Below are 23,994 nucleotides of genomic sequence, written 5' to 3'. Positions count from 1 at the left end.
ACAGCATAGAAGGTGATGGGAATTGGCAAAATTGCTTCATTCTCTTTTTGTGAAAGCCTCCAATCAAAGAGGGGGCCTATTGGATATAATCCATGGCATGTTCATTTGAAATGGGAGCAAGTTGTAACTCCAGATACCAGGCTCAGATTTGATGTTCAAGAGTTCCCTGAAGAAGAGGGGTTTTTTTAAAATGCATTGGGCTTAATAAAAACATCATTTTTTTTGTGTACACCTCTTTTTGCTTGAGATTGGGGCCTTACCACCTTAGTTTACTGTAGTCTACATATAGCCGTTCATGAAGTTGGTGTGTGTGTTCAAACGAATGTGGTTTTCATCCTTTTGGCTTAGTCAGCAAGGTTGTTTAAAATGTAGAGGGCAAACTTCATGTAGAATAAACAGAGTTGGTCACTTTTAATTACTTTGTTAGCTTTCTGTATTAGAACACATAGAGATGATGTCAATTCTGCAAAAATTCTTAGTTTGCTTCATTTGAGGAACAGTCAGTAAATACCTGTGCTTGTTGTGTTATCCCAAGAGAAAGATCTAGTTTTAATACTTGTTGCCTGAGTATTATTTTTTTTTTACACTGTGATTTTGAGCTCTCTCTTTTTAAGACCTGCAATGCTTTCCTCCTAAGATGCACCTTCAGGTCAAGTACTAGATATGAGTTAATGCCCCCCCCAAGCCTCAAATTGATATTTTCAGGTAAATTGCAAATAAGAATTTGAGACATCATTTTTAAAATTCATTCTTATTAATTTATTATTCACCTTCCATATATGTCTCAAGGTGCTGTAGAGAATGCAATATAAGCAGCTAAAACAATTTTAAACAGTATTAAAAAGGAATTAAAAGGGGGGGGGGAACCAAATAGATACCCGTGGCAGAGACCTGTTTATCCAGCTGAGAAGGCTTGTTGGAACAAAAACATCTGATTGTTTCCAGAAAGTACAGATAGTGAGCGCCTGTCGTATCTCGACAAGAATGCTGTTCCACAGAACAAGGGCAGCCACACTTAAAACCCTGCTCTGAGTTACTGTTGAGTGGGTTTCTGAGATATTTGGGTCTTGCAGGAGAAGTTCTCCCTGCAGTGACCTGCCAGGTATGTAAGGAATAAGGGAGTCTTTCAAGGAACAAATTCACACAATAGATATTTTTATGGAACACCTTGTAGAGTATCTTTCTACAGAAAGGTGTGCATAGATGATAAAAAAACAAAACATATCAAAAAGCCCTGAAGGTATATCTTCCAAAAGAGCCTTGTAATTTAGTACTCAACCGGTTGCTTTCATTAAAGAAAGACTGCAGCTTTGTACATGCAGCCACCTTTTTAACACAGAGGAGGCTGTATGTTTCTTTCCCTGCTGTTTTTTCTTGATTGGACAAATGTCTAGGAGAATCCAACATTGATCGTGTGAGAAGGTGGTGGCAGCAGCGTGGAGCTGGTGGGATGAGGTGTCGTGATATGGATGAGTGTTGGTGCTGTAACAACTGTTTACAATATTGTTGTGAAAGACCAATTCTGAAACAGTGACAGCAGTGTAGAGCTGGCAGGGAAGAGGAGGCATGGCATGAGTGACTTGTGAGGCTGTAACAGGCAGTTACAAGTTGCTCTGAAATACCAGTTCTCTTAAGGTGAAAGTGAGGAAGAATGAATCACCACCATATATGTGATTAGAGGAATGCTAGCACAATTCAATATAATGAGTAATATTCTTACAGAAGCCAAGATGCTCATTGACCTAAATTGATAGATTTTCCTGTATTTTCATTTTAAATGTGAAAAAATTATGTTTTTATTTCAACTATGGAATTGTAGTCAGTCCTGTCTGAGGGAAAGTCCACTTATAAAAATCCCTCAAAAATCTAGTTGTTTGGGGGACCCTCAGGAAAACACCTTGGATGTGGTGAGAAGGACTGCAGTAGGAAAGAGGACTTGGCCAGAATCAGATGAAGGTAGCTTATACAAGTAACTTCCTACTTGGCAACCTGCCTCTACCTGATTTTGGGCAGCTTCCACTTTCCACCACGACCCTTTCTGAAAATCCTGTGACCATCTGGAGAGGCTTTTCATGAGTAGCAAAGTCCCACTGTGAGAGCAGATTTCTACTCATAAAAAACTGAGTATAGCCCATTGGTTTTATATATATTTATCTAATCTACTACCTACCTACCTACCTAATGTACATGTGTACATTCTCATAAATGACCACAAATACTTATCTAGCCTGCCACCGGAAAGTCCTTTTCCTCGGTACCCTAATCTGTGTCTGGCTGAGATTTTTGAGAAAGAAAGCCTGTAAGAAAATGTATAAACAGTTGTGAGGTTACTCATGTACTGCACAGCTGATTCTGCTCCCACCCTGTCTTAAAGTAATCATGTAAAGGAGTAACAAGGAAAGTAGTCATGGAACAGAGGTGTGTCCGCCCGTTTAAGCACAAGTACTAATTTTCATGCTTTTTAAATTACAAGCATAGATAAGAGTTCTGGTGCCTAAAGTATGGGTGCAAAAGAAACATACTGCCTATCTTTCAATCTGTTTCCTTTCTTCATTTTCCTTCTGCTTCTCCACTCCAATGCATATGCCTTTACCCCTCTCTTCCTTTCCAATCTCCATGCTGCTTTCTTTCACAAGAGAAAAAATACGAAGGGCTAGAGCTGTATCCCTCTTGAATTTCCTGCTTCCCTGTTCAAAGGTCAAAGATAGGACCTCCTCTGACTTTTGCACATCTCTGCTCATATATAGCTATAATTCTGTGAATATGTGCTGAAAAAAACTGACTGCTTTTACTGCAGTTCTGTAAAAAGTAAATAGGGATTAAAACATGTAGAATTTTAAATTAAAGGCCAACATATTTTTTTGTTCAATCTTTATATCTCTTTTATATGTCTTGTCCAATTGGCTTTAGTATGACTTTCTTCCTGCTATCATGCCTGTGGTGGACTCTGTAGATCCTGCATCATGGAGGCAGGGCTTACGTAAAACTGGCATTATTCTTGTTCCCAGTAAAGGTGAAAAGTCTCTGGTGAGGGCTCTGTGTGTGGTTTCCCCCTCCAGGTTGCAAAATAACAAGTGTTAATTCAAATATTGGCACTGTAGCTGCATGATTTTAAATGGTGTGTCTCTTTTGCATCTCATTGTTAATTTGTAGTTTATAGTGTAATGTTTACAAAGCTAACCTTTGAAAAGTTGATTTACCAAGTGTTTGGAATTTATTAACTTGCCCAGGAAATTGTGTGAGGTCTTGCTTCCTTTTCCACATACATACAATATACATCTATAGGGAATTTCATTTTGAAATATACCATGAAGCATGGAATTCTGGAATTAAAAATACTGAGGTTGAGAATGTGTCTTTCTTCTGTGACCTCTGTATAGTCCTACTTTCTGCTGTGAGCAAACATAGGCCACCATGTAGAAATTCTTAGGCTTTGACAGAAGTCATTTGCTTGTACCTACTACCTTGGCAGCCATGTTTGCCCTCATCTACATGATCCGAGGTTGGGTGAATGTCTTTAACTGCCACAAAATATTGCAGCTAGCAAGCTTTGCATTGTGTTACCTTGGATGACATGGCAGGTTCTGTATCTTTCTCCCAGTACCCCCCCTTCCCCTGCTATCTTATTTAACAGTTTAAATTAAATGACTTTTGGTGATAGGGCAGGTTTTAAGAAGTGTATACCTTGTAGTAAAGATAATTCCTTCCCTTGCCTCTATTTTGAGGAAGGCCACAACCTGGGCATTAGCAGATTTAATGAAGGATTCATGAAGGAGGCTTACTGGAACTTAGGTTTTGGGTCAGAGCACATTTCTGCAAGGAATATTAGTCACTGCTGAACAGAACACAGTGGTAAGCAGCAAGGTTCAGGGTGCATTTCTGTAGCAGCTGTGCGAAATCAAAGTTCATGTTGCTCTAAACCATGTTTCACAATGGACAACCATTGTGTTAGAGTACAAAGCTAAGTAAAAAGAGAGCTGTTCAGATGAATGGCTAGCATTCTTCCCCAATACCTAAACACACCAAAAGTGACTTTGCATCTGGGGCAGTGTTGGAATTCAATAAGAAGGGAGTGAAGCAATGCCAAGGCCCATTACTGCTTTCCCCGAGTCTAGAGTCCATGTGGATGAATCTGTACTAGACAATGTTGCTTACTTGCTTGTCAAATGTGGGACTTCACAAAGATCACGAAGGAGATAACAGGGTTGCTTGCCTGTAATCCCTGTTCTCCAAGTGTGCTCTGTGCAGTTGCACATCCTACCCTCCTTCTCTAGCATAGAAACTCAACTTGTCTTAAAAATTACTTGTGGTTTGCTACCAGTGGTGATCTCATGTGAACTGCGGAGAAATACATTAGCCCCATGGTTCATGCTCACAAGGGCAAATATGTCAGCGAGAAGGGCACAGACAAACTCCATTCCTGTCAAAGTTGTGGAATTACTCATTTTGTGGCCTGTGTATGTACACTTCCAAATGTTTGACTGCACAGAGGACACTTGGAAGAACAAGACTTACAGAAAAGCAACCCTGTGTTTTACAGTTCCCAACTTCAACTAAGGTTTCTCCCAAAGAAGAAGAGAGAAAAGATGAGTCTCCTGCTTCATGGAGACTAGGTCTTCGAAAGACTGGCAGTTATGGGGCACTGGCAGAGATTACAGCTAGCAAAGAAACACAGAAAGAAAAGGATTCGACAGGAGTTATGCGATCAGCTTCAAGCCCTAGATTGTCCTCTTCATTAGACAACAAAGAAAAGGTAACATTTTTTCCAGAACACACGACGTAATTAAATTATGGATGGTGATGGTTTTTTTATTTTTAAAAAAAGAAAGACCAGTGTCTGAAGATGATGAATTCCTTACCAAATTCTGACTTCCACATATCATGGAATAAAGTTTCTACTCCTAAAAGCTGTGAAGACAAATCATGAACTTATATGCCTAGTTCCTGGTGAAGTCTTAAGAGGCACTAGTAGATGGTATATGGTGTACCATGAAAGATTTCCGTTCATCAAAGACAGGGGTTCAGTGATCTTTGTATGTCTTTCTGCATTTTTCATCTAGTTCCTTGGGCAAAGTTTCCGGGGGGAAAGGATGTGCTTTCAAGAATGGTGTGGCATTTTTTCCATCCTTCAAATAGGAGATGCTTCCTAATGTGTGGTTACTCTGTGTACAAGGTTTAACTACTTTCTTTCTTTCTTTGTAGTAGATCACTTTCAGTGTAGTTCAGTGATGGGAAGGCCAGACTTTCCACACAACTTGTGTAGGAAGCATAATTCTGTACAATTATCTGTCATGTGTGTTAGGCTCTGTGTAATTTAGTTCAGGTTTGACAACTAATTATTTGTTTTCTCAAATGCCAAAGTTTCTATTTGACATTGTTTACAGTAAAATATGTAAAGCGTAAGTGGCAGCCTCCCTTTAGAAGATTTATTGCTAGATGCTTATTTTTACGCATGAACTAGAAACAGTGTGCCTGTTTTAATACTTTTTCGCTATATGGCCCATAAATTGATGGGAGCGTGTGTGTGTGTGTGTGTGTGTGTGTGTAATTAAAATTGGGGTCATGTTGGTTACACATGCAGTTAACCTTTCAAAAATCGTAATCGTAAGTCAAACTTGTAAACTTTGTAAAAAAAAATTCTCTTGCAGGATAAAGATACAAAAGGAACTAGGCTTGCATATGTTGCTCCTACAATTCCAAGACGGCTGGCCAGTACATCTGACATTGAAGAGAAAGAAAACAGGGATACGTCAGCCAGTTTAATACGTGGTAGTGGTTCTTACACAAGAAGAAAATGGGAAGAAGATGCAAAGAAAAATATCTCAAATGAAGGATCTTCACCACTAAACACAACCTATCAAAGAAGGTAAATAGTGTATGTTTTGTAGATGTTAAAAGTATAAAGAATTCCAGGTATTTTTATAGAACTACATGGTGGTACATAATGAATTTTATACTGTCTGCATTTTCAAATAGTAATATAAAGGACAGCAATATTTGTGTTCTTAAAAGAAGGTTTTATACATTAGCTATTTACCTGAAAATGGCGAGAGCTGTTTTATTATTATACCTTAATTGGATAAACACTACAAAGCCATCAGCTGAAAGAGGAAATCAGTGTTTGAGGAAATATGGTTCTGGTGCTTTCCAGTCCCAAATGGATGAGGACTGCTAGTCACAGCTTCCTCACTTATTTGCTTCCAGAAAAGCTGCACTTTCAGTTCTTAGAACAGCTTCCTTGTTGCCTCTTAATGCCAAACTGTTCATGAAGCAACTGTGGCAGCATCCTTGCCCTTCAGTGATGGTCATGCTCGGTGTGAGTAAGTGATGTCTAAGACTCAGTTTGGCTCATATATTTTAGTTGATGATACTTTTAATCAGCAATTAGATTTTCTGTATGTAAGTGATGGGCTGTAATAGCAACAACACAGTGCTATTAAGTGTGCCATAAGACTGCAAGCAGATATATTGGTATGATGTTAAAATTGGGTATACAATCTTTGTAGTCTTTTTATGGAAATGAGAGGGAAATTAGAGTTCTTGTAATTATGCTTACCTTTTTTACAAATATCTGGAACTATTCAGTAAATGGAAATCGAGGGCCCATCAAACTGGTAGAAGAATGGGTGGTTATTTATAACTTAATAAATACACAGTGCTTATTTTTGTAAATTCAAATGACTTTTCAGTGGTTCCTTTGGTAGAAGACAAGATGACTTGATTAGTTCTAGTATTCCAAGTATTACGTCAGTATCAACAGTTACCTCCCCCGCTGGTCTTCAGAAAAGCCTGCTTTCCAGCACAAGCACTGCTACAAAGGTTACAACGGGTTCAGCAACAGCAGGCATACAAAGCAGGTGGGACCATCAATGTCGTTTGTGTTATGTCCACTGTGTGCTTTATGTATGTGCATGCATTTTTGTGTAGAAGGTACTGGGCTCTGGATTTTTTTCATTTTTGCTGTTACCTGTGGTCAGTATGTAATCTGGCTCAAAATGAAGCTTGCATTATAAAGCAATAGCTATGCATGTCTGTAAACAGGTAAAAAATAATATATAGGAATGGGGTGAAAATACAGTCAAAGCTTTACTTTTAGTAAAGCTCCCCAGGAGCTATGTAGATACTTCTGTAGCAAAACCAGTCTCAAATTTGTATTTTAAAAAAGAAAAAATCCATCCCTTTGTATCACACTGTTTTAGTAAAGTGCTTTCATTGTTTAGCTGTTTCCTTTTCTCTTTTTGTGTTGTTGCTATGATGCTATAGTACCTCAAATCGTTTATGGGCTGAGGATAGTACTGACAGAGACAAAGACAATGTTCCTACGGCAGTGACCGTTCCTGTTGCACCATCAGTTGTAAATACTGCGACTACCACAGCCTTGACTACAACTACTTCTGGCACTGTGTCCTCAACTTCAGAGGTCAGGGAGAGACGCAGGTGTGTAAAAGTTCTGAGAATGATACTTCACTTGTGCTGTGATTCATTAGTGTGAGGTGAACAAATGCCTACTCACAAAAGATGCATTAATACAATTGTAGATACGTTGATATTTTGCCCACATGTAATATATGTGATGGGAAACACGTAGACAATCCTCAGCTTCCATCATCATCATCATCATCATCATCACCATCATCATCATCAAAAATTTATTATTTATACCCCACCCATCTGGCTGGGTTTCCCCAGCTACTCTGGGTGGCTTCCAACAAAAAATCAAAAATACAATAAAACAGGGAATACAATTTTAAAAATGGGAAGTCATTTTTCATCTTCCCTGTTCACCTAGTTCCCATGGTTCTATGCCACTTAAAAAACAACAACAACTAAGGTAAAGAGTGGTATGCATGTTCAGTGTCTCCACATTTACAGCAGTTCTTTATCTGTAGAGAATTGAGAAAAGTTTTTCAGTTTCATGAATTGTGAGAAGAATTTATCAGCTGTTTAGATGGGAAGAACTGTTTCCAAACATATAAGATTCTGGTCAATATGGAAACACCATATGTATTTAAACCGTGATAAACGTAAATGCAACAAGTTGTCCATGTCAGTGTCTGAGAGCACCTTTTCTTCTACATTGCTGTTTTTATGTTTTCTGGTTTTTCCTGTGGAAATGTGTCGTTTGGGCCCCAAATCCCTTTTGTCATCTTTCTTCCCAAGTGACTTTGTGTGTTAAGGAAAATGCTATGGTTTGAACTTGCTGTGCATTTCCCCTCTCAGAAATAAGAAAAGCTTTTTTAAAAAAATAAAGAAGGCAAAAAGGCTGCTGTAATGCCTGTAAATACATGTCAGTAGATGTATCAGGTACTCTAGATATAGAAAGTGGCGCACACTATCTCTTTAGGAAGTGGCCTTCGATACAGAGGGCCAAGTATTCTATTTTGAAGAATGGTCAAAGCAGCCCAAAGTGTCATATTAGGGACCATTTGATCTTGCCAAACAAACAAACAAACCTGCCTGTCCACTGACCTCATAAAATATTCTAGGGAGGGAGAGAAGAGGATGTATATTTTGGTGTGGAGAAGAGGAGACACCAGAATTTAGAATAAACCTAGGCCTTTTCAAAGTATATATACACAAACCAGCTTATCTTCCTGTTTCATTCATCTGAAGATGTAGGTTGTTATTCTGAAAGCCCATGCCCTTTAACCTATTATGTTTTTAAGGTGTGGCAATGTTCTTAGTTTGTTCTGGCATAAATGCACACAAACATGAATGCTCTGAGACTGCATTCTTAGTTCCTTTTAAAGATCAATTTAATGTGGAAGACAAATCTAGTATTGCCACAATGCACATTGTATGCTTTGAAGAAGGATCGTGTCTGGAAATAATAGGAATAAAGTTGGCGAACCAGGCGACTTTATTCATTAAAAGTTGCATAATATACCTAGGATTAAATGCAAGGTGTATGTAATGACTAAATTTTATTGCAACAAGTGTGGGTTTTTTTAAAAAAAATACTATAGTTAAAAAGCCTGAGAGGAGCTGAAAAAGCAAGGAAGTTCAAAATTCAGGCATTCAGTTTCTTTCTTCACTCTCACCAGTGTGTCAAGGTTTTGCATGTGTGTTGCACAGGATGAAATAACACATTTAGATTTCTGTTGGTGGTCTAAATTATCTTGATTTTTAAAATGTGTTGCCCAGAAGGTGCCTACCTCCTCTTTGAATTCTGTGGTTTTACATATGAAGATGTAATAACAATCATCTGTTCCTTAGCAGGTCTTGAGATTAGGTAAATACAACTTCAGATGAACAACAACACATGATATTGTGCCATGTCATTATTTATTTAACAGAAATAAAGCCAAAATGGAAAAGCCATGTGTGGAAAAACTAACCATGGTGGTTCTACAAGCTATTGAATCGTAAGGTGTACGTAGTTTTCCACACATGGCTAAACATGGCGCTGTGCATTATGGCCAAACATCTCCACTTTGGTCTCATCCGTCCATAAGACATTGTTCCAGAAGTCTAGTGGTTTGTTCAGGTGCAACTTTGCAAACCAAAGCCATGTTGCTATGTTCTTTTTAGAGAGACGAGGCTTTCTCCTGGAAACCCTTCCAAACAATCCATGCTTGTTCAGTCTTTTTCTAATTGAATTGTCACGAACATTTAACATGCTAACTGAGGCTTGTAGAGCCTGAGATGTAACTCTTGGGGTTTTTGCAATTTCTCTGAGCATTGCGCTATCTGACCTTTGGGTGAATTTGCTGGGACGTCCACTCCTGAAATGATTGGAAACTGTATTGAATGTTTTCCACTTTTGAAAATCTTTCTCACTGTAGAATGAGGGACTTAACATTGGTTGGAGATGGCCTTGGAACCCTTCAGAGTTTCATGGGCAGCAGCACTTGCTTCTCCAAGAGCATGGTGTCATATTTCCTCCTTGGCACTGTGTTAAAATACACCTGAATGCTCCAGACCAACAGACTGCCCAAACCCCAGCTTTTATAGAGGTGGGCACACTTGCTGCTGTTCAAATAAGCAAGGGCATATGATTAGCAGCCCCTGTCTGCTACTTAGCCTCTTCATTGCTATGGCAGCAGTAAGGGTGTACTTCGTTTTTCCACACATGATTTCTCCATCTTGACTTTATTTCTTTTAAATAAATCATGACACGTTGTAATGGGTCATGAATTATTGTTCATACGAGGTTGTATTTACCTAATTTTAAGGCCTGGTAAAGAACAAATGGTTGCTATTACGTCCCGATATGTAAAACCACAGAATTCAAGGAGGGTGCACTTTCTTTTTCCCATGACTGTACATAGTGGCAGTTATTACATGGTCCCAAAGTAGTTCAATTTATTCATTCAGAGTTCAGTGTTTGATTATGTGAGTTTGTTGGCTGCTTAGAATAACCTAGGATGACAAAATTGCCTACTGCTAAGAATATGTTGAGGAGTGTTTGTTTGCTCTTCCTATTTCCCCACTTTCTTTAAATGGTCATAGCTGAGGCAAAGGTTATGAGGAATAAACATAATAGCTAACTGTAAGGCTTAATGCATTTATGTATGTATGTTAGTGCAGTATACTTAACACTTGTGACACTTGGGTGTCTGGTATCTTTAAGATATCTCATCTAAAGCAGGGCAGAAAATAAATGAAAGAAAGTGGCACAGCAAAATGTTCAGAAATGTGCATACCATAAGCTTTCTGGATGAGCTGAATACTTTGTTAATGTCTATCAAGATGTGTTCTCCTTATGTTAGACATTAATTTGAAGGTGGTATTTGGGGTAATTCGAGAAATGTTTACTTTATAAATAATGAGGTCTCTTTTTACTATTTAGCTTAGTGCCCTGACAGGCTTTCCCCCATTAAATTTAAAGTCAGGAAAGGGTAGTCTGTTCCAGCAGGTTGGATTCAACAAGTCCTGACCTACAATCACAATTGGGTTCTGGTTTGTTAAGTAAGTACATGTAGAATGAACCAGTTTCCTGAGTTTGAACATAGCTATGGTTTATTCAAAAACCCGAAGGAAGTGTCCAGTTGTTTCTTATGGTTAAAGGAGAGATGAGAAGCAAGCTTGTTGCAACACCTTCTTGTAATTGGGAATCATGGTATCCCATTGCATCTAAACTAGGCCATTGCCGTGGAATCCTTGCTTGATTGAGTGTTGAGAGATCTAATAGTATGAAATGATGTTTTTAAAACCAGTTTTGCAAAGCAGCAACACTTCAAGTTGGTTGTAAATAAAAACATTTGCTAGTATTGTTCACCTGCAACTAGTTTACTCGGAGTACCATTTGGAGGGAATAATAAAGATTCCCATTCAGGGCCCTCCCACACCTACATCCCATAGCCAGTTACTCATTAAAAGCACTGTTGCATCTGTATTAGAAAGTGGCTGGTAATACCTCTCAGAAGGCTCAGTTTGATCCTGGGTATTTCTGTTGCTGATCCTTAGGTTAAAGTGCTGACTTGATATTGTAATGTAATTGTATTATCAGAATATGAAGAGCTTGTATGTGCGCAGTGCAGAATTACACCAAAACGCAAGCAGTGATCTTGTTGCCGCAAAAGAACCTTGTTATTGTTTGAAACCTTCAGTTTCCTAATTTATTTGTGACTTAGCCGAGAGGCTTTGGTTGCTCCTTTTTCTATCAAATTATTTTCAAAAAATGCAATTACATTATACATTGATTACTAGCTAGCAAATCTTTTAACTCCAGGTCATACCTCACTCCAGTTCGGGATGAAGAATCTGAATCCCAAAGAAAAGCTAGATCAAGGCAAGCAAGGCAGTCCAGAAGATCCACTCAGGTACAGTGATCTTATATGTTATATTTAGGGGATATGTGTTAGTCCAATACACTGACGGTACAATACCTATGAATTGGTGGTTTCTGTTCATAGAGGAAGAGAGAGAATGAAAATACGAAAATGAAAGTATGTAATAATATACAGTCAACTCGCAGCTTATGCGAGGTTTGTTTCCAGGGTTTCATGTGTAACCCCAAAATCATGTGAAGCCAGAAACCCCCAGAACTCCCCATCCCTGAATGCCTGTCTGGAACAGGCCTTTCCCTGTGCCTCACTGGGCTCTAGGCGTGTTCCAGGACCCTCACACAACTTTCCCAGAGGCATGTATTATCATTTATTTATTTTTTAGTGCAACAGAGAGATACAGCTCCTCTTCAGAAAAGCAAGTTAAGTATTTGCATTCTGACTGTAATCTACATATCCACATGCACACAATTAGTTCTGGGCTAGGAAAATATATTTTTCCCAAAGCATGCAATCAGGGGGAAAGTTTTTTTTAAGCATCCATTTATTTTTATCACATAAAATACCGTCCCTTCCAGTTGTTTTGAAACAGCATTAAAAAATACAAGGGAAAAGCTTTTAGATGCTATGAAAAATGAAGACAAAACAAACAAGAAAGAATGAACTATGAGATTAGGAAATGGAGTGTAGCCTCAGGTTTGGTTTGGTTTGGTTTTTTTTTTTTTTTTTTTTTTTACAAAATACCATTTACCTGTAATAAGTTATTGTTTGAATGTCAGCAGAAGTGAAATTAGATACTGGAGACTTGACATGTTATCCTTTTTGGGGGGTGCAATTCTTCTAAAGGGGGTAACACTGACTGATCTTCAAGAAGCCGAAAAAACTATTGGCAGAAGTCGTGGTACACGAACCAGAGAGCAAGAAAATGAAGAAAAAGAAAAGGAGGAAAAAGAAAAACAGGACAAAGAAAAACAGGAAGAAAAGAAAGAATCTGAATCTAAAGATGATGATTATAGACAAAGATACACACGGACCATAGAGGAGGTATTTCATGTTTCTCTTATTGCACAGGCATGAATCGGCCAACTGTGCTTTGAATGCTTGGCACACTTGGATTTTATCCCCAGTTAATGCATTAGAGTGGGAACTTCTACACTCAGGTCCACCGACCAGACTCTTCCCCATTGGCTGCCCATGATTGGGCAATTTAAGCTTTATTCTTGGTGAGCTATCACACCCTGCAATGCAGCTAGTCAGGGAATTTACAATGGCTGGCTGTTGGGGCTGTGACTCCCAACTGCCCTGGGAATGAAGGGCAGCTTGCAAGGGGCCGCAACTGCCACTCATGCGGCGCAGGGTAGGCGGCCATTCTGAAATTGTAGGAGGTAGCTTACTTGATGAAAATGATTTAATCTGCATTTCTATGCTTCCTAATATTTCAAAACTGATATGGACTTCTCCCTGTTGACTAGCCATATCATCGCTATAGAACTACACCTTCAACTACTTCATCAACTTCTTCAGTTGCCACATCTAGTTCTTCAAGCCAACTAAACAGACCAAACAGCCTTATAGGTATAACTTCTGCTTACTCCAGAAGTGGAGCAAAGGAAAATGAGAGAGGTAAGGCTTCTCTTATTTTTTTTCTTTTTCTGTGTTGGTGTTATCAAATGAACCACTGCCCCCTTCAAGAAAGTTTGGTATACCTTAGATAAGTAATTGGTAAAACAGTTGGGAATCCTCCTGCAGAATCGCTACCTAAAATCAGTATTTCAGCAATTCCTCAGTAATTATACTTTTAAATTGCTTTCTGTAGATCAAATCTAAACTTGCTCATCAGTTCCCATAATTCCATGGGCTCTAAATTTTAATTTTGAATTGTTATAGGAATAACTTTCTTTAAAAAAGAAAAAGTTTAGAGTGAGGCTGAGTATTGTGTTGCCTTAATATAGATTCATTTTTCAGCCCTGAAGACTGGAGCAGTGAATTAACAAGTACCTGGATGTTTGTGATTTCTTATGTTAATTCAAGGGTAAACACATGGATAAAGTGCATGATAGCAAAGGAATGTTATATGCTTGTGCAGCCCTGCTTAATAATTCTTGTATAAGTTAATAAAAGCATTTTGGAGCTGAACAATCAGTTTGAAAGGTTAAACTTTGATCTTTCTGACATGTTACTTTAAATCTTAGTTTACAGAAGTGGCACCTTACCATGGTCTGAAAATTGCTGGATTTCATTAAATGCATTACCATACAAAGAAAAGCAAATCTAGCTAATTTGAACACAAATCTCTCTGAAAGAGTCTGTTGCACGCTGAATTCTTGATGCTTCTGGCTAAACAAATACTTACCTGAATAAGTGTGCTCTGGTTGCTTTGATGAATATGTGTTTGTAGATGTCATAATGTATGCATATGTGTTAGACTTTGATTCTTAAGGTTAAATCCATATAATACTACAATGAAATATTATAGTTAGAAATGATGGAACAATGTAGAAAGAGAATAATGGCATGTTAAAAGTGATCTACATTTACCATATTCTCAAAAGCATTTTAGGATTTTCATAAACTTGAATCCTGAATGTCTTGCTTCAGGAATGACAACAGAAATGTAATGTGTTGCAAATTAGTATATTTACGACTTCATTAAAACCTCAATGCATTGCTATTTAAATAGAAACAGGGAAGAAAGAAGAAGAAAAAGAAGAAGATAAATCACAGACAAAATCAATAAGGGAAAGGCGACGGCCAAGAGAAAAACGAAGATCTACAGGAGTTTCTTTTTGGACTCAGGATGTAAGTAAAAACCCATTTAAATTGCATATAGATCTGTATTTAGAAACAGTTCAGGGAGAATTCAATGAACTCAGGCAACACAGTTGATAAAACAAACTGTGGAAATTGGGTTTTTGTTTTCATATTGCAGATTTATGTTTCAGACATAGGTGAGATTCATGTATTTTAAAGCTATTGATCTGACGCTTAACACAGCTATCAATCTCATTTTAGAAGTGTGGTGGTTATACCCAGTTGTCAGATCTAGACATTGAAACTGTTTCATGAATCACCAACCCATCCACAATATATACATTTTTTTTTTATTAGCGAGACAACAGACTTCTTCATCACTGATATCACAGCTTTTTTGGACAATTAATGAATTCAGTTACTAGTCATTACCTTAAAGTAAAATCAGTACCCAACTAAGTTCTACTTAGGATAGACACATTGAAAGTAATGAACCCAAGGTAGTCATCGCTATAAATTTCAGTGGGTCTACTCAATGCAAGCATTGACTATACCCCCCTGTAATATGGAAAATGTGTGACATTAATTGTAACGCATACATAATTCATAATACATTGGATAAGCAGGAGTTTTTGTTAATTAGGGCTTGGATGATTATGTGTGTGACTTTAAATCAGAAACAGTGAGATGAATGAGATGCTGCAATGAGATGCTGTAAAGTAGTTAAGTAAAAGTTCTTGTATGTAAGTTAACTGCTTAAACATTAATATGGACTTGCCACCCATAAATTGCTGTTTGTATATTGTTGTTGTTGTTGTTATTTATATACTGCCTATACCCAGTGGTCTCAGTGCAGTTCACAAAATAAAATCAAGATGTAGAACCACAAAATACCTAATAAAAATAAAAACAACAACCCAATAGCCCCAATAAAATCTGAAAATACAGATTCTGTGTATCTGCTATTTATAGGGAGTGTCTATTGTTTTATTAAAAAAATTAAGTTGATTACAGTAAGTTGTCCCAGAATTGAAGAATTGGACAAAAATAGTTGAAATTTTGTTTTAGAAGAGTACAAACATAGATTATATTCCAGTATAAATGTGTGAATGGTGGTGAGCAACTAGGATAGAATTTTGTTACTGACAAACTATATCTGCTTGTTTGAAGCAGTTTGAAGGCTGAAAGTGTTGTTTGGAGGAAGCCCTCCTTCTAAGTTGTTCTGTCCCGAGGCAGAATGTAAATATATGCTAATTTTAAATGGGTTTCCTCCCTCAGAGTGATGAAAATGAACAAGAACACCCATCTGATTCAGAAGAGGGAACAAATAAAAAAGAAACACAGGTAATTGTTCTGTTTTGTTTTCCTTGCATAAAAGACATAATCTCATGCTACGATTTTATTCAAGGTTCTGTGAAGAAAATTGTGTCTTCTGGGGTTAAAACATTAAGTTCAGAGATCATGTGATAATTTTATTTGGCCTTCATAGAAACGTAACCTGTTGATTATCTTTCATAGCGCACAAAGTTGTTTCCATATTGCAGTGCTGTTCCATGTATCTTTTGCCCTGTTCTCTTTCATTTTGATTCTCATTTGAGTGCCATATTTTACAAAAGCTACACTCCCACAGGTGTTGCATCCTGTTTAAATTCAGTAATAGTGCATTAACTGAGATTGCATACATTTTGCTGTGATAATGCCAACATTATCTGTTTCATGTGAACGTGTCACTTGAATGAGCTCTAAGTGGACCCTACAAAATACATTCAAACAAAAGAATGGTGCAAAGTTTATTTAAAATCACCACATAGTGGACTGTCCACACTGAAAAATGAGAGAGCAGTTGGAATACATAGAATACGAAAAGAACAGGAAGGCAGAATCATTAACTCTTTAGAACTTTGTCATAACATGGGGTCTATATTTCTAATATTGGTGTTCTTGTGAAGATTCTGCAAATTGTTGCTAGGATCCAAACATGCAGTTACTTTCATGTGGCTATGGAGACTTTGGGCTTGTATCACTCAAACAGCAGTTCCCTAAGCTGCGTTGCAAATTACTTTTGAAATCATAGAAGTCTTTGAAATGCTCTTCGGCTTGGAAGGTCTGTTATTCAAAGAAAGAAGTCCAAAATGCCTTTGGGCACGCCCAATCCCTTGGTGTATTTACGTTAGCTATTTGGATTCTAGCCTATGATTCCATGCAGCAGGGGTAGATAACTGCATACCACCAGTGGGCCAGATCCTTCCTTCCCCTCAATCCCAAGTGTCAGTTCTGACACATGGGTGGTACTACCCACCTGTCAATCACCTGATGTTGTTATGACATTGGGTGACAACTTGAAAAGAACTTTCCTTTGAAGACTGTTTTGCAGATACGTTCAATACACACGGCTTGGAAATGGACTTCAAAGTAACAGCAGACACGCCTTTACCTGCCATATACCTGATGTCACATATGACATCAGGGATGGGGCAGGTGAGTGTGGTTTGGGGGAAATGGCCTCCCAGGGCAAATTAGAACCCCTAGCTGACCTGAATGGACCTGTAGGCTGGTGGTTCCACACCTCTGCCATACAGTATATTTTATGGTCCATTTTATTTTAATTGCTGAGCTTACTTTAAATTCTCATTAATTGTCTAGTAAGCTGTGAATAATTTGCTTGTTAAACATAGGTGTGCAGTCTTTTAAAATATTTGTTTCCTCTTCCTCCTTCAGGGTGAAAGCATTTCAAGGTACGTGTAATCTTCACGTTTAGCTCTCCTTATGATGTGAAGTATAACATTCTTAATTGTTTAATGTTGCTAATGAAATGAGAGGTTAAGCATGCTTTTATGGAAAAAGGCACTTTGCAAATGATGCGATGCAAGAAGCTTCCCACAGCTCAGTTCTCCATAAATACCAAAACTGTAGAAGATTACATCCAGTTTCAACATGTCCACAGAGTTGCTATTATGCTAGCATGTTGACCGTCAGCATGGCAGCACCATGACATCTTGAGGATTATAAAATGTTCCAGTAGAGCCAAGCAATATGATTCATTGGTTACAAACATGATGAAGGTTGTATGCTTTGCCACACCTAAATTGAGGGGATTTTAACCATTTATCTGTAAGATTCAGCTTTTGGGAAGTCCCCAAGTGGAGGATGTTCCCTGATAATATCATACCCTAGTTCACGTTTGCTTTTGTATAAAATGGAGAGAAGTGGAAGATTGCATATACATTATTTGAATTCACACCGTATCTTTAGTTGAGTTATAATATTAATATGTCAGTGACTTAATTCAGATGTCATGTCAAATCATCATTTTCAGAGCTTAACTATCGTTGGTCACAATGTTCAAATTTGACAAATCATAGTTTGAGAATGTTGAAACCATGAGGTTAATGAAATGTCCCAATTGACAAGTCATAGTTGGCATTCCACCCTCTGAGGCCAATAAAAAGAAGAATGTTCACAGTTGTGCTGCCCTTTTTAGCGTTACTGATTGATGGCAACAAGGCAGCATATCTGTGGTTGTGTTGCTGGAGGTACAACAAGGTGAAGTGGTTTATAAATTGAATCTTGGAACCCTTTGAGGAGACAACTAAGCAAAAATAGCATAAATTGTGTTTTGCATGTAGGGCCCAGTTTTGCATGTCACAGTAAACCATCATTATTAGTTTCCCATGAACATGAAAATCACTGCGGCTTTGCTCCTTCCATAGTGCCAGCAGAAACAGCAAACCATGATCTTTGATGTATCATTATATCTGAATGAGGGATCAGGCTTGTTTCGTTGCCCCAATCCCCACCTTGGTAAGCTAAGAACAAATATTGGCTTCACATTCTGATTTGTTTGGAGTGGAACAAATCATGATCCCAAGCTCAGACATTACAGTACACCAGGGATTGTGATTTGTCTCTCGCGCTAGGGGAGGAGCCACCTGTGTGAGCATGCCAAACAATTAACTGCAGGCAGTTCTGATGTGCAAATGAAGCCACTGTGACTTAGTTTCTAAATTAGAGCTAGCTCAGACCATAGTTTGTTGTAATTCTGAATAGAGCTGTGAGAGACTGAACTTCTATTCTATTTTGGAAGATATGACACAGGATCATCAGGAGATCGTTACGATTCAGTACTAGGACGGACTGGATACAGTTACTTGGAAGATCGCAAATCATATTCCAGCAAGCTAGAAAAAGAAGATACAACAGATTTTAAAAAGGTATCTGACCCCATGAGTTGTGTGTTAACAAGATGACTTTATTACAAGTTTGTGAAGTCATTCTGTAGGGTTCTCTTAATTCAGTTTGACATCATATGCATACATACACTCTGGGGACTATAAGATGCAATTTCAAGCTGTATGGTATTGGTTTTGAGGTAAATTGTGATAGAGGCCATTGTTAAGGTGCTATTTGTAATGCAACTTCAAATGCATGGCCTCTTTACCCCACCTCCTTTCTCATTTAGAACAGGGATGGTAAACCTCAGGCCCAGGGCTGAATGTGAGCCACAAGGCCACCCTATGTCACCCATTGGACCCTCTCTAGGCTACACCCCTTTCCTAGGATGCTCCCCTCACCAGCCCTTCACCCTTCTCTAGTGCTTTTGCCTAACTGGAATGTGTACTTGAACCAGTATAATGTCTCTTGCTTCCATGAATGGAGAGAGGTGACTGTGGTGCATGGAGAAAGTTGATCATTGCAAGGTCCAGCTTGGTTCCTATGGGGAGAGGCGGTCTTTGAGATATTGTGGTCCTGAACCACTTATGGCTTTATAAGTCAAAACCAGCACTTTGAATTGAGCCTGAAAACTAATTGGCAATCAGTGCAGGATCAGTGCAATAAACTCAAGCCGTCTTTCACTAGTGAGCAACCTGGTTGCGGAATTCTGCACCAGCTGAAGTTCTTGAACTATCTTCAGAGGCAGCATTGCGTATAAAACATTGCAGTAATCGAAGCTAGAGATTTCCAGAGCTTAGAGGATAGAAGTTAGGCTAAATCCTTATTTCAGACATTGTGATATATTGGAATATCTCAGTGTTTAGCTGGTGATATATCACAATGTTGAAAACCATATATCGCCCAGCCATACACAGAACCCAGAAATCTAAACAGTTGCTCCTTGCCTACTGCCCTTCTAATCCTATTTTAAATTTTATGTCTCTACAATTATCAATTTATAAATGCAATTATGATAGAAGTTTGAAGGAGTGCATGATTTATAAAAGTATTGCATATTTCTTAGCTTTATGAACAGATTGTAGCTGAAAATGAAAAATTGAAAGCACAATTGCATGATACCAACATGGAACTGACGGATCTCAAACTACAGTTGGAAAAGGCAACTCAGGTTTGTATTTCTAAACTCTCAATTTTATTTCTTCAAAGGATCTTCACGCTGCCTTATATGATATCCTCTCTAGGCTGCTTACAAATATAACAAATAAAATCACTAATCACTAATACAGTTTAAAACAGATTACAAACAATAAAATGCCAAAATAACAGGCAGAGCAATAAGTACAAATTAGAGAATCCTTCAAATTTTTGCTGGCCTGAAAAATATTTTATCAGGAAATTTAGTAACAAATCTAGTAATACTCTGAAATCTAGCAGCAACCTTAATAAAAACATCATAGTTAAAAGCTAAACAGAACAGATTGGTCTCCAAAGCCATTTTGAAGGCTGGCCAATCGTCCAATGTCTAGGGAGGAAGTTCCATAAATGAGGCGCCACCACAGAAAAAGCATATGTAGGTTCAGTAAAATGTGTGTCACCAAGGATCAGCTTTGCATTTTCCAAAGAGATGGAAACACACTTTTTTAATAGTTCCTTTTAAACGTCATGCTTTAATTCTGTTTGTTATAAACCTGGCACAAAAGTTCTATTAGAAATATAAATCAATATTGAACGTTTCACATATTAGAAAGTTTCTATTGGGCTTTACCAGCGCTCTTGGAAGTGTATGGAATCTGAGTCTCTTAGGTGGAGTTCAGGCAATAACATGCAGTGAGGTGGCAAACTAGAAAAATGAAATGTGAAGTGCAGAATTTTTATACATTTTAAAGGTTTAAGTGTGCAGAATGGTATTTCATACACAACTTGCATAGGGCAAAGTTGTAAATTGTTATTTTATATTAAGGAGGAGGAGGTGAGCGGCACAGTCCTTGGTGTGTGGATCTGCTGCCCCTTCCACCTGTCCCCAACCTGCCGCCTGAAGCCTAGGCAGGCCAGCCCTGGCTTTCTCCTCCCCTTTCATCATTGTTGCTGTGCTGTTGCTGCCTTTCTCTCCATGGTTTTGGGTTGCTAAGAGCCCACTAATGGCATGACACAGAGAAGGAGGTAGTGAGCCCAAACTGATTTGTGCATCCTTCTGCCTCTGGTGGATGCAGGGCCTAGGATTGTAAAGAGAGTGAAACAAAGGGGCTGGGGAGTAATTAGTTCATCCTTCTTTACAACCCCAATTCCTTGGGTCCTCCAAATGCTCAAGAGAATCCCAAGTTGGGATCCCAGCTTTGGGCAGCAAAGTAAACAGGCCTCACTATGGCTCTCAGCTCTTTTTGTAGACAGCAAAAGATAACGAAGGCAAAATAGATACAAGAGAGACTACTGTTCTTCAGCAAATGTTGTCTACTTTAAAACAGGGAGAACCTGAAAGAAAGACCTGAAAAAGCACATTATTCAACCTCTGATCCAGAGTTAATTTCTTCCCCTCTCTCTGTCTCTTACTTTCTTAACACACACTTTGGATAAGCTCTATTGAACACTGTGGAACTTGCTTCTTCGTAAATATGCATAGGATCTGGTTACATAAATTTATCTGTGGAGCTGGTGGCGTAGGAAGTAGTACATGTTACCATGTGAAGAAAAGGGGGCAATGTAGGACTATAATATCTGGAGTAAAATTATCTAGCTCATTCACTGTCTTGACACAGAAATCTTTAGAATGATCACTCGGGTACCTGTTAGGAATGGTTTAGGGAAATTTGCTATTTTCTTAATAACCACGGCCTGAAGTTGGCTTGTTTCGATAGACTTGTGGTTGATGCTAACCGCTGTTTGCCCAGGTTTGGATTTGATGATAAACTGTGGTTAGTGAAAACTGGAAGTGAAAACTGGAGGCATAGCAGGCTCATTCAACACTATACCATAGTTATCATTATGTCCAAACAAGGCCTAGTCTTTAACCCTTGAACATTTCTGCTTTAATTGCTGCATAAACGACTTCAAAATTTATGAGATTATGATGGGAAGACAGTGTCCTTGATATTGTAGAGATGAGTTGGAAGTCTTCCCCCTGCAAACCATCTGGCCCTTCTCAATGGACAGCTAATGTTAGGTGTCAAGTTTTATCCCTAGTATTACTGCTTCATAGAAGTGAACAATAATCATTAACTTATATGGGTAAAAAGGTGGTGAGTTCATGGAGTGTAAGGAAGTTGCTGCTGATAGAGACTGATTTTAAGCTTATACCTTCAAAAGGAGCAGTGTGTTTGTCCTTGAGCAGCAACTTCTATTAATTGAAATTGATATATGATGACAGAAACTTCCTGAAAACAAGTTTAGAAGCAGGATGGGAAAGGCTAAGTGATTACTCTAGCCACCTGATTAATGACTACCGTATTTTTTGCCCTATTGGACGCACCTAGTTTTTTTTGGGGGGGAATAAAGGGGGGGAATTCCCCCCCCAGCCGCGGATATCTGCCCGAAGCGCAGAGAGCTCCCTAGGGTGCGGATATCTGCCTGAAGCGTGGGGTGCTCTGCTTCGGCGCGCCCCGCGCTCCGGGCAGCAGGCTGCTATCCACAGCCTAGGGAGCCCTGCGGGAACTCCTGCGGGCTCCCCAGGCTTGCTGATAGCTTCCTGAAGCCTGGAGAGCGAGAGGGGTTGGTGCACACCGACCCCTCTCGCTCTCCACGCTTCAGCGAAAGCCTGCATTCGCCCCATAGGACGCACACACATTTCCCCTTTATTTTTGGAGGGGAAAAAGTGCGTCCTATAGGGCAAAAAATACGGTACTAAAACAGGCAGAGAGGCTTGAATGTGCACATATCCTTATAAAGACCCTGTAGTGTATTCATTCATGTTCACTCTGACATTCCAGACACATTGGAGATCTGATATGATCTGATTAGCTAGATGGGCCACATTCTGTGTTATAGTGTTATTTGAAATTATTAGTAAATGTAACTCTGGCCTTGTATCTGTAGTTCATTGATCTCCATTGCAAGAAATCTATATTAAATTTGTGTATAGATCATCAGTAGCCATTTATTAAAGGATAGCATATGATGTTGAATACTATTAACTATGTTTCTGGCACCTACCTCACAGTTTTCTTTATCTTCTATTTCCCCCAAAAAAGTATTTATGGTTTCATGTTGAGATTATACTCAGCAAACCTATGAATCTGAGAGTGCCCATGAATTTCAGGCACTCTTTGAAGTTCATGTTACAGAAAAAAAATGAATAAATATTGGGTTGGATTCAGACATAGTGGATGTTAATTCCCTTAGAAATGAGTTGGTTCTGTCGTTTTCACTGTCAAATTTAGTCTGGATTCTACCCACCACTGGTAATGCAACAATACTTCTCTAAATTGCATTTTCCCCACGTCTGTTTACCTCCTTTATTTTTCTTGTGAGTGACATTGCGTGTGATCACTTATCTATTTCAGAGGCAGGAAAGATTTGCTGATAGGTCTCTGCTAGAAATGGAAAAAAGGGTAAGTTTTTTCCTGGGCTTTTGGTCCTCTAGGTTTATATAATATTCTTATAAAATAATAATTTGAATTGGAAAGCAGTATGCAAAAAAGAACAAACTGCAACAATTTAGTTAGGCAATTAGATTTCTGGACAGACTGTGTGTGCACAAGGGATGCACTTTATGTATTGATATAAGAGCAATAAGAATCAAATAGTTAAATTTAAAATTCCGCGCTGGATTTGGTCTGGCAACTTTTTAAAAATATACGATTGGTGGAAATGGCTTAAATCGGTTAACTCACTGTTACTTAACTGAGCACTGCTACAAGTAAAGAAGTTTTGTTTTTTTTCAACGAAACTTGGTTCTTATCACAGAGAGTTAAATGAATGACAGACTGACCAAAATGAATTATGACTGTACTAGGCTCTTGAAATTAATTGCTAAAACTGGGTAAAATATGTTTAGGAACTCACTTAACTATGATTAAACTAAATTCAAATGGTTTGTATCTGAAAGGTGACCGACAAGAGTCAGTATCCTCGCAGCGGTATGATCTAACCAAAGTTTTACACACCTCAGCTGATGCTGCTTGTTTTGCATAACACTGTTGAATGTATACTTTGTAGCAATTTGCTTTTGTCTTTCACACTTTGAAAATGTTTGAATGTCAGATACTGGATACAGCCGCTGCTTTTTAATGAGACTCACCGCATTGTCTTAACACAAAGCAATACTTTAGCTTTAAGACCTGTTGTCCAATGAATGATAACAGAATATGCACTAGGACACACACACACGATTAGTATTACTTGGGTGTAG

The 23,994-nt window shown here is 38.5% G+C and overlaps 1 protein-coding gene across 2 annotated transcripts in view; it reads left to right on the top strand.

Moving 5' to 3' along the window:
- The window catches only part of PPP1R12A (protein phosphatase 1 regulatory subunit 12A), a 90,585-nt gene that overhangs the window by 58,080 nt on the left and 8,511 nt on the right, over nt 1-23,994 (top strand). The window contains exons 10-22 of one of the 2 annotated variants that reach the window (XM_053406840.1): nt 4,541-4,753; nt 5,649-5,866; nt 6,690-6,857; nt 7,264-7,437; nt 11,675-11,765; nt 12,576-12,773; nt 13,202-13,352; nt 14,410-14,528; nt 15,759-15,824; nt 17,199-17,215; nt 18,565-18,691; nt 19,717-19,821; nt 23,147-23,194. In XM_053406840.1, the coding sequence (XP_053262815.1) occupies nt 4,541-4,753; nt 5,649-5,866; nt 6,690-6,857; nt 7,264-7,437; nt 11,675-11,765; nt 12,576-12,773; nt 13,202-13,352; nt 14,410-14,528; nt 15,759-15,824; nt 17,199-17,215; nt 18,565-18,691; nt 19,717-19,821; nt 23,147-23,194 (1,695 nt within the window). The remainder of the gene's footprint in view (nt 1-4,540; nt 4,754-5,648; nt 5,867-6,689; nt 6,858-7,263; nt 7,438-11,674; nt 11,766-12,575; nt 12,774-13,201; nt 13,353-14,409; nt 14,529-15,758; nt 15,825-17,198; nt 17,216-18,564; nt 18,692-19,716; nt 19,822-23,146; nt 23,195-23,994) is intronic. The other variant, XM_053406841.1, reaches the window with a different exon arrangement.

The sequence above is a fragment of the Podarcis raffonei genome, chromosome 10 (assembly GCF_027172205.1).
Source record: "Podarcis raffonei isolate rPodRaf1 chromosome 10, rPodRaf1.pri, whole genome shotgun sequence".
NCBI classification, from domain to species: Eukaryota; Metazoa; Chordata; class Lepidosauria; order Squamata; family Lacertidae; genus Podarcis; species Podarcis raffonei.
The sequence above is the reverse complement of the archived record's forward strand: the minus strand, read 5'-3'. Positions and strand labels throughout refer to the sequence as shown.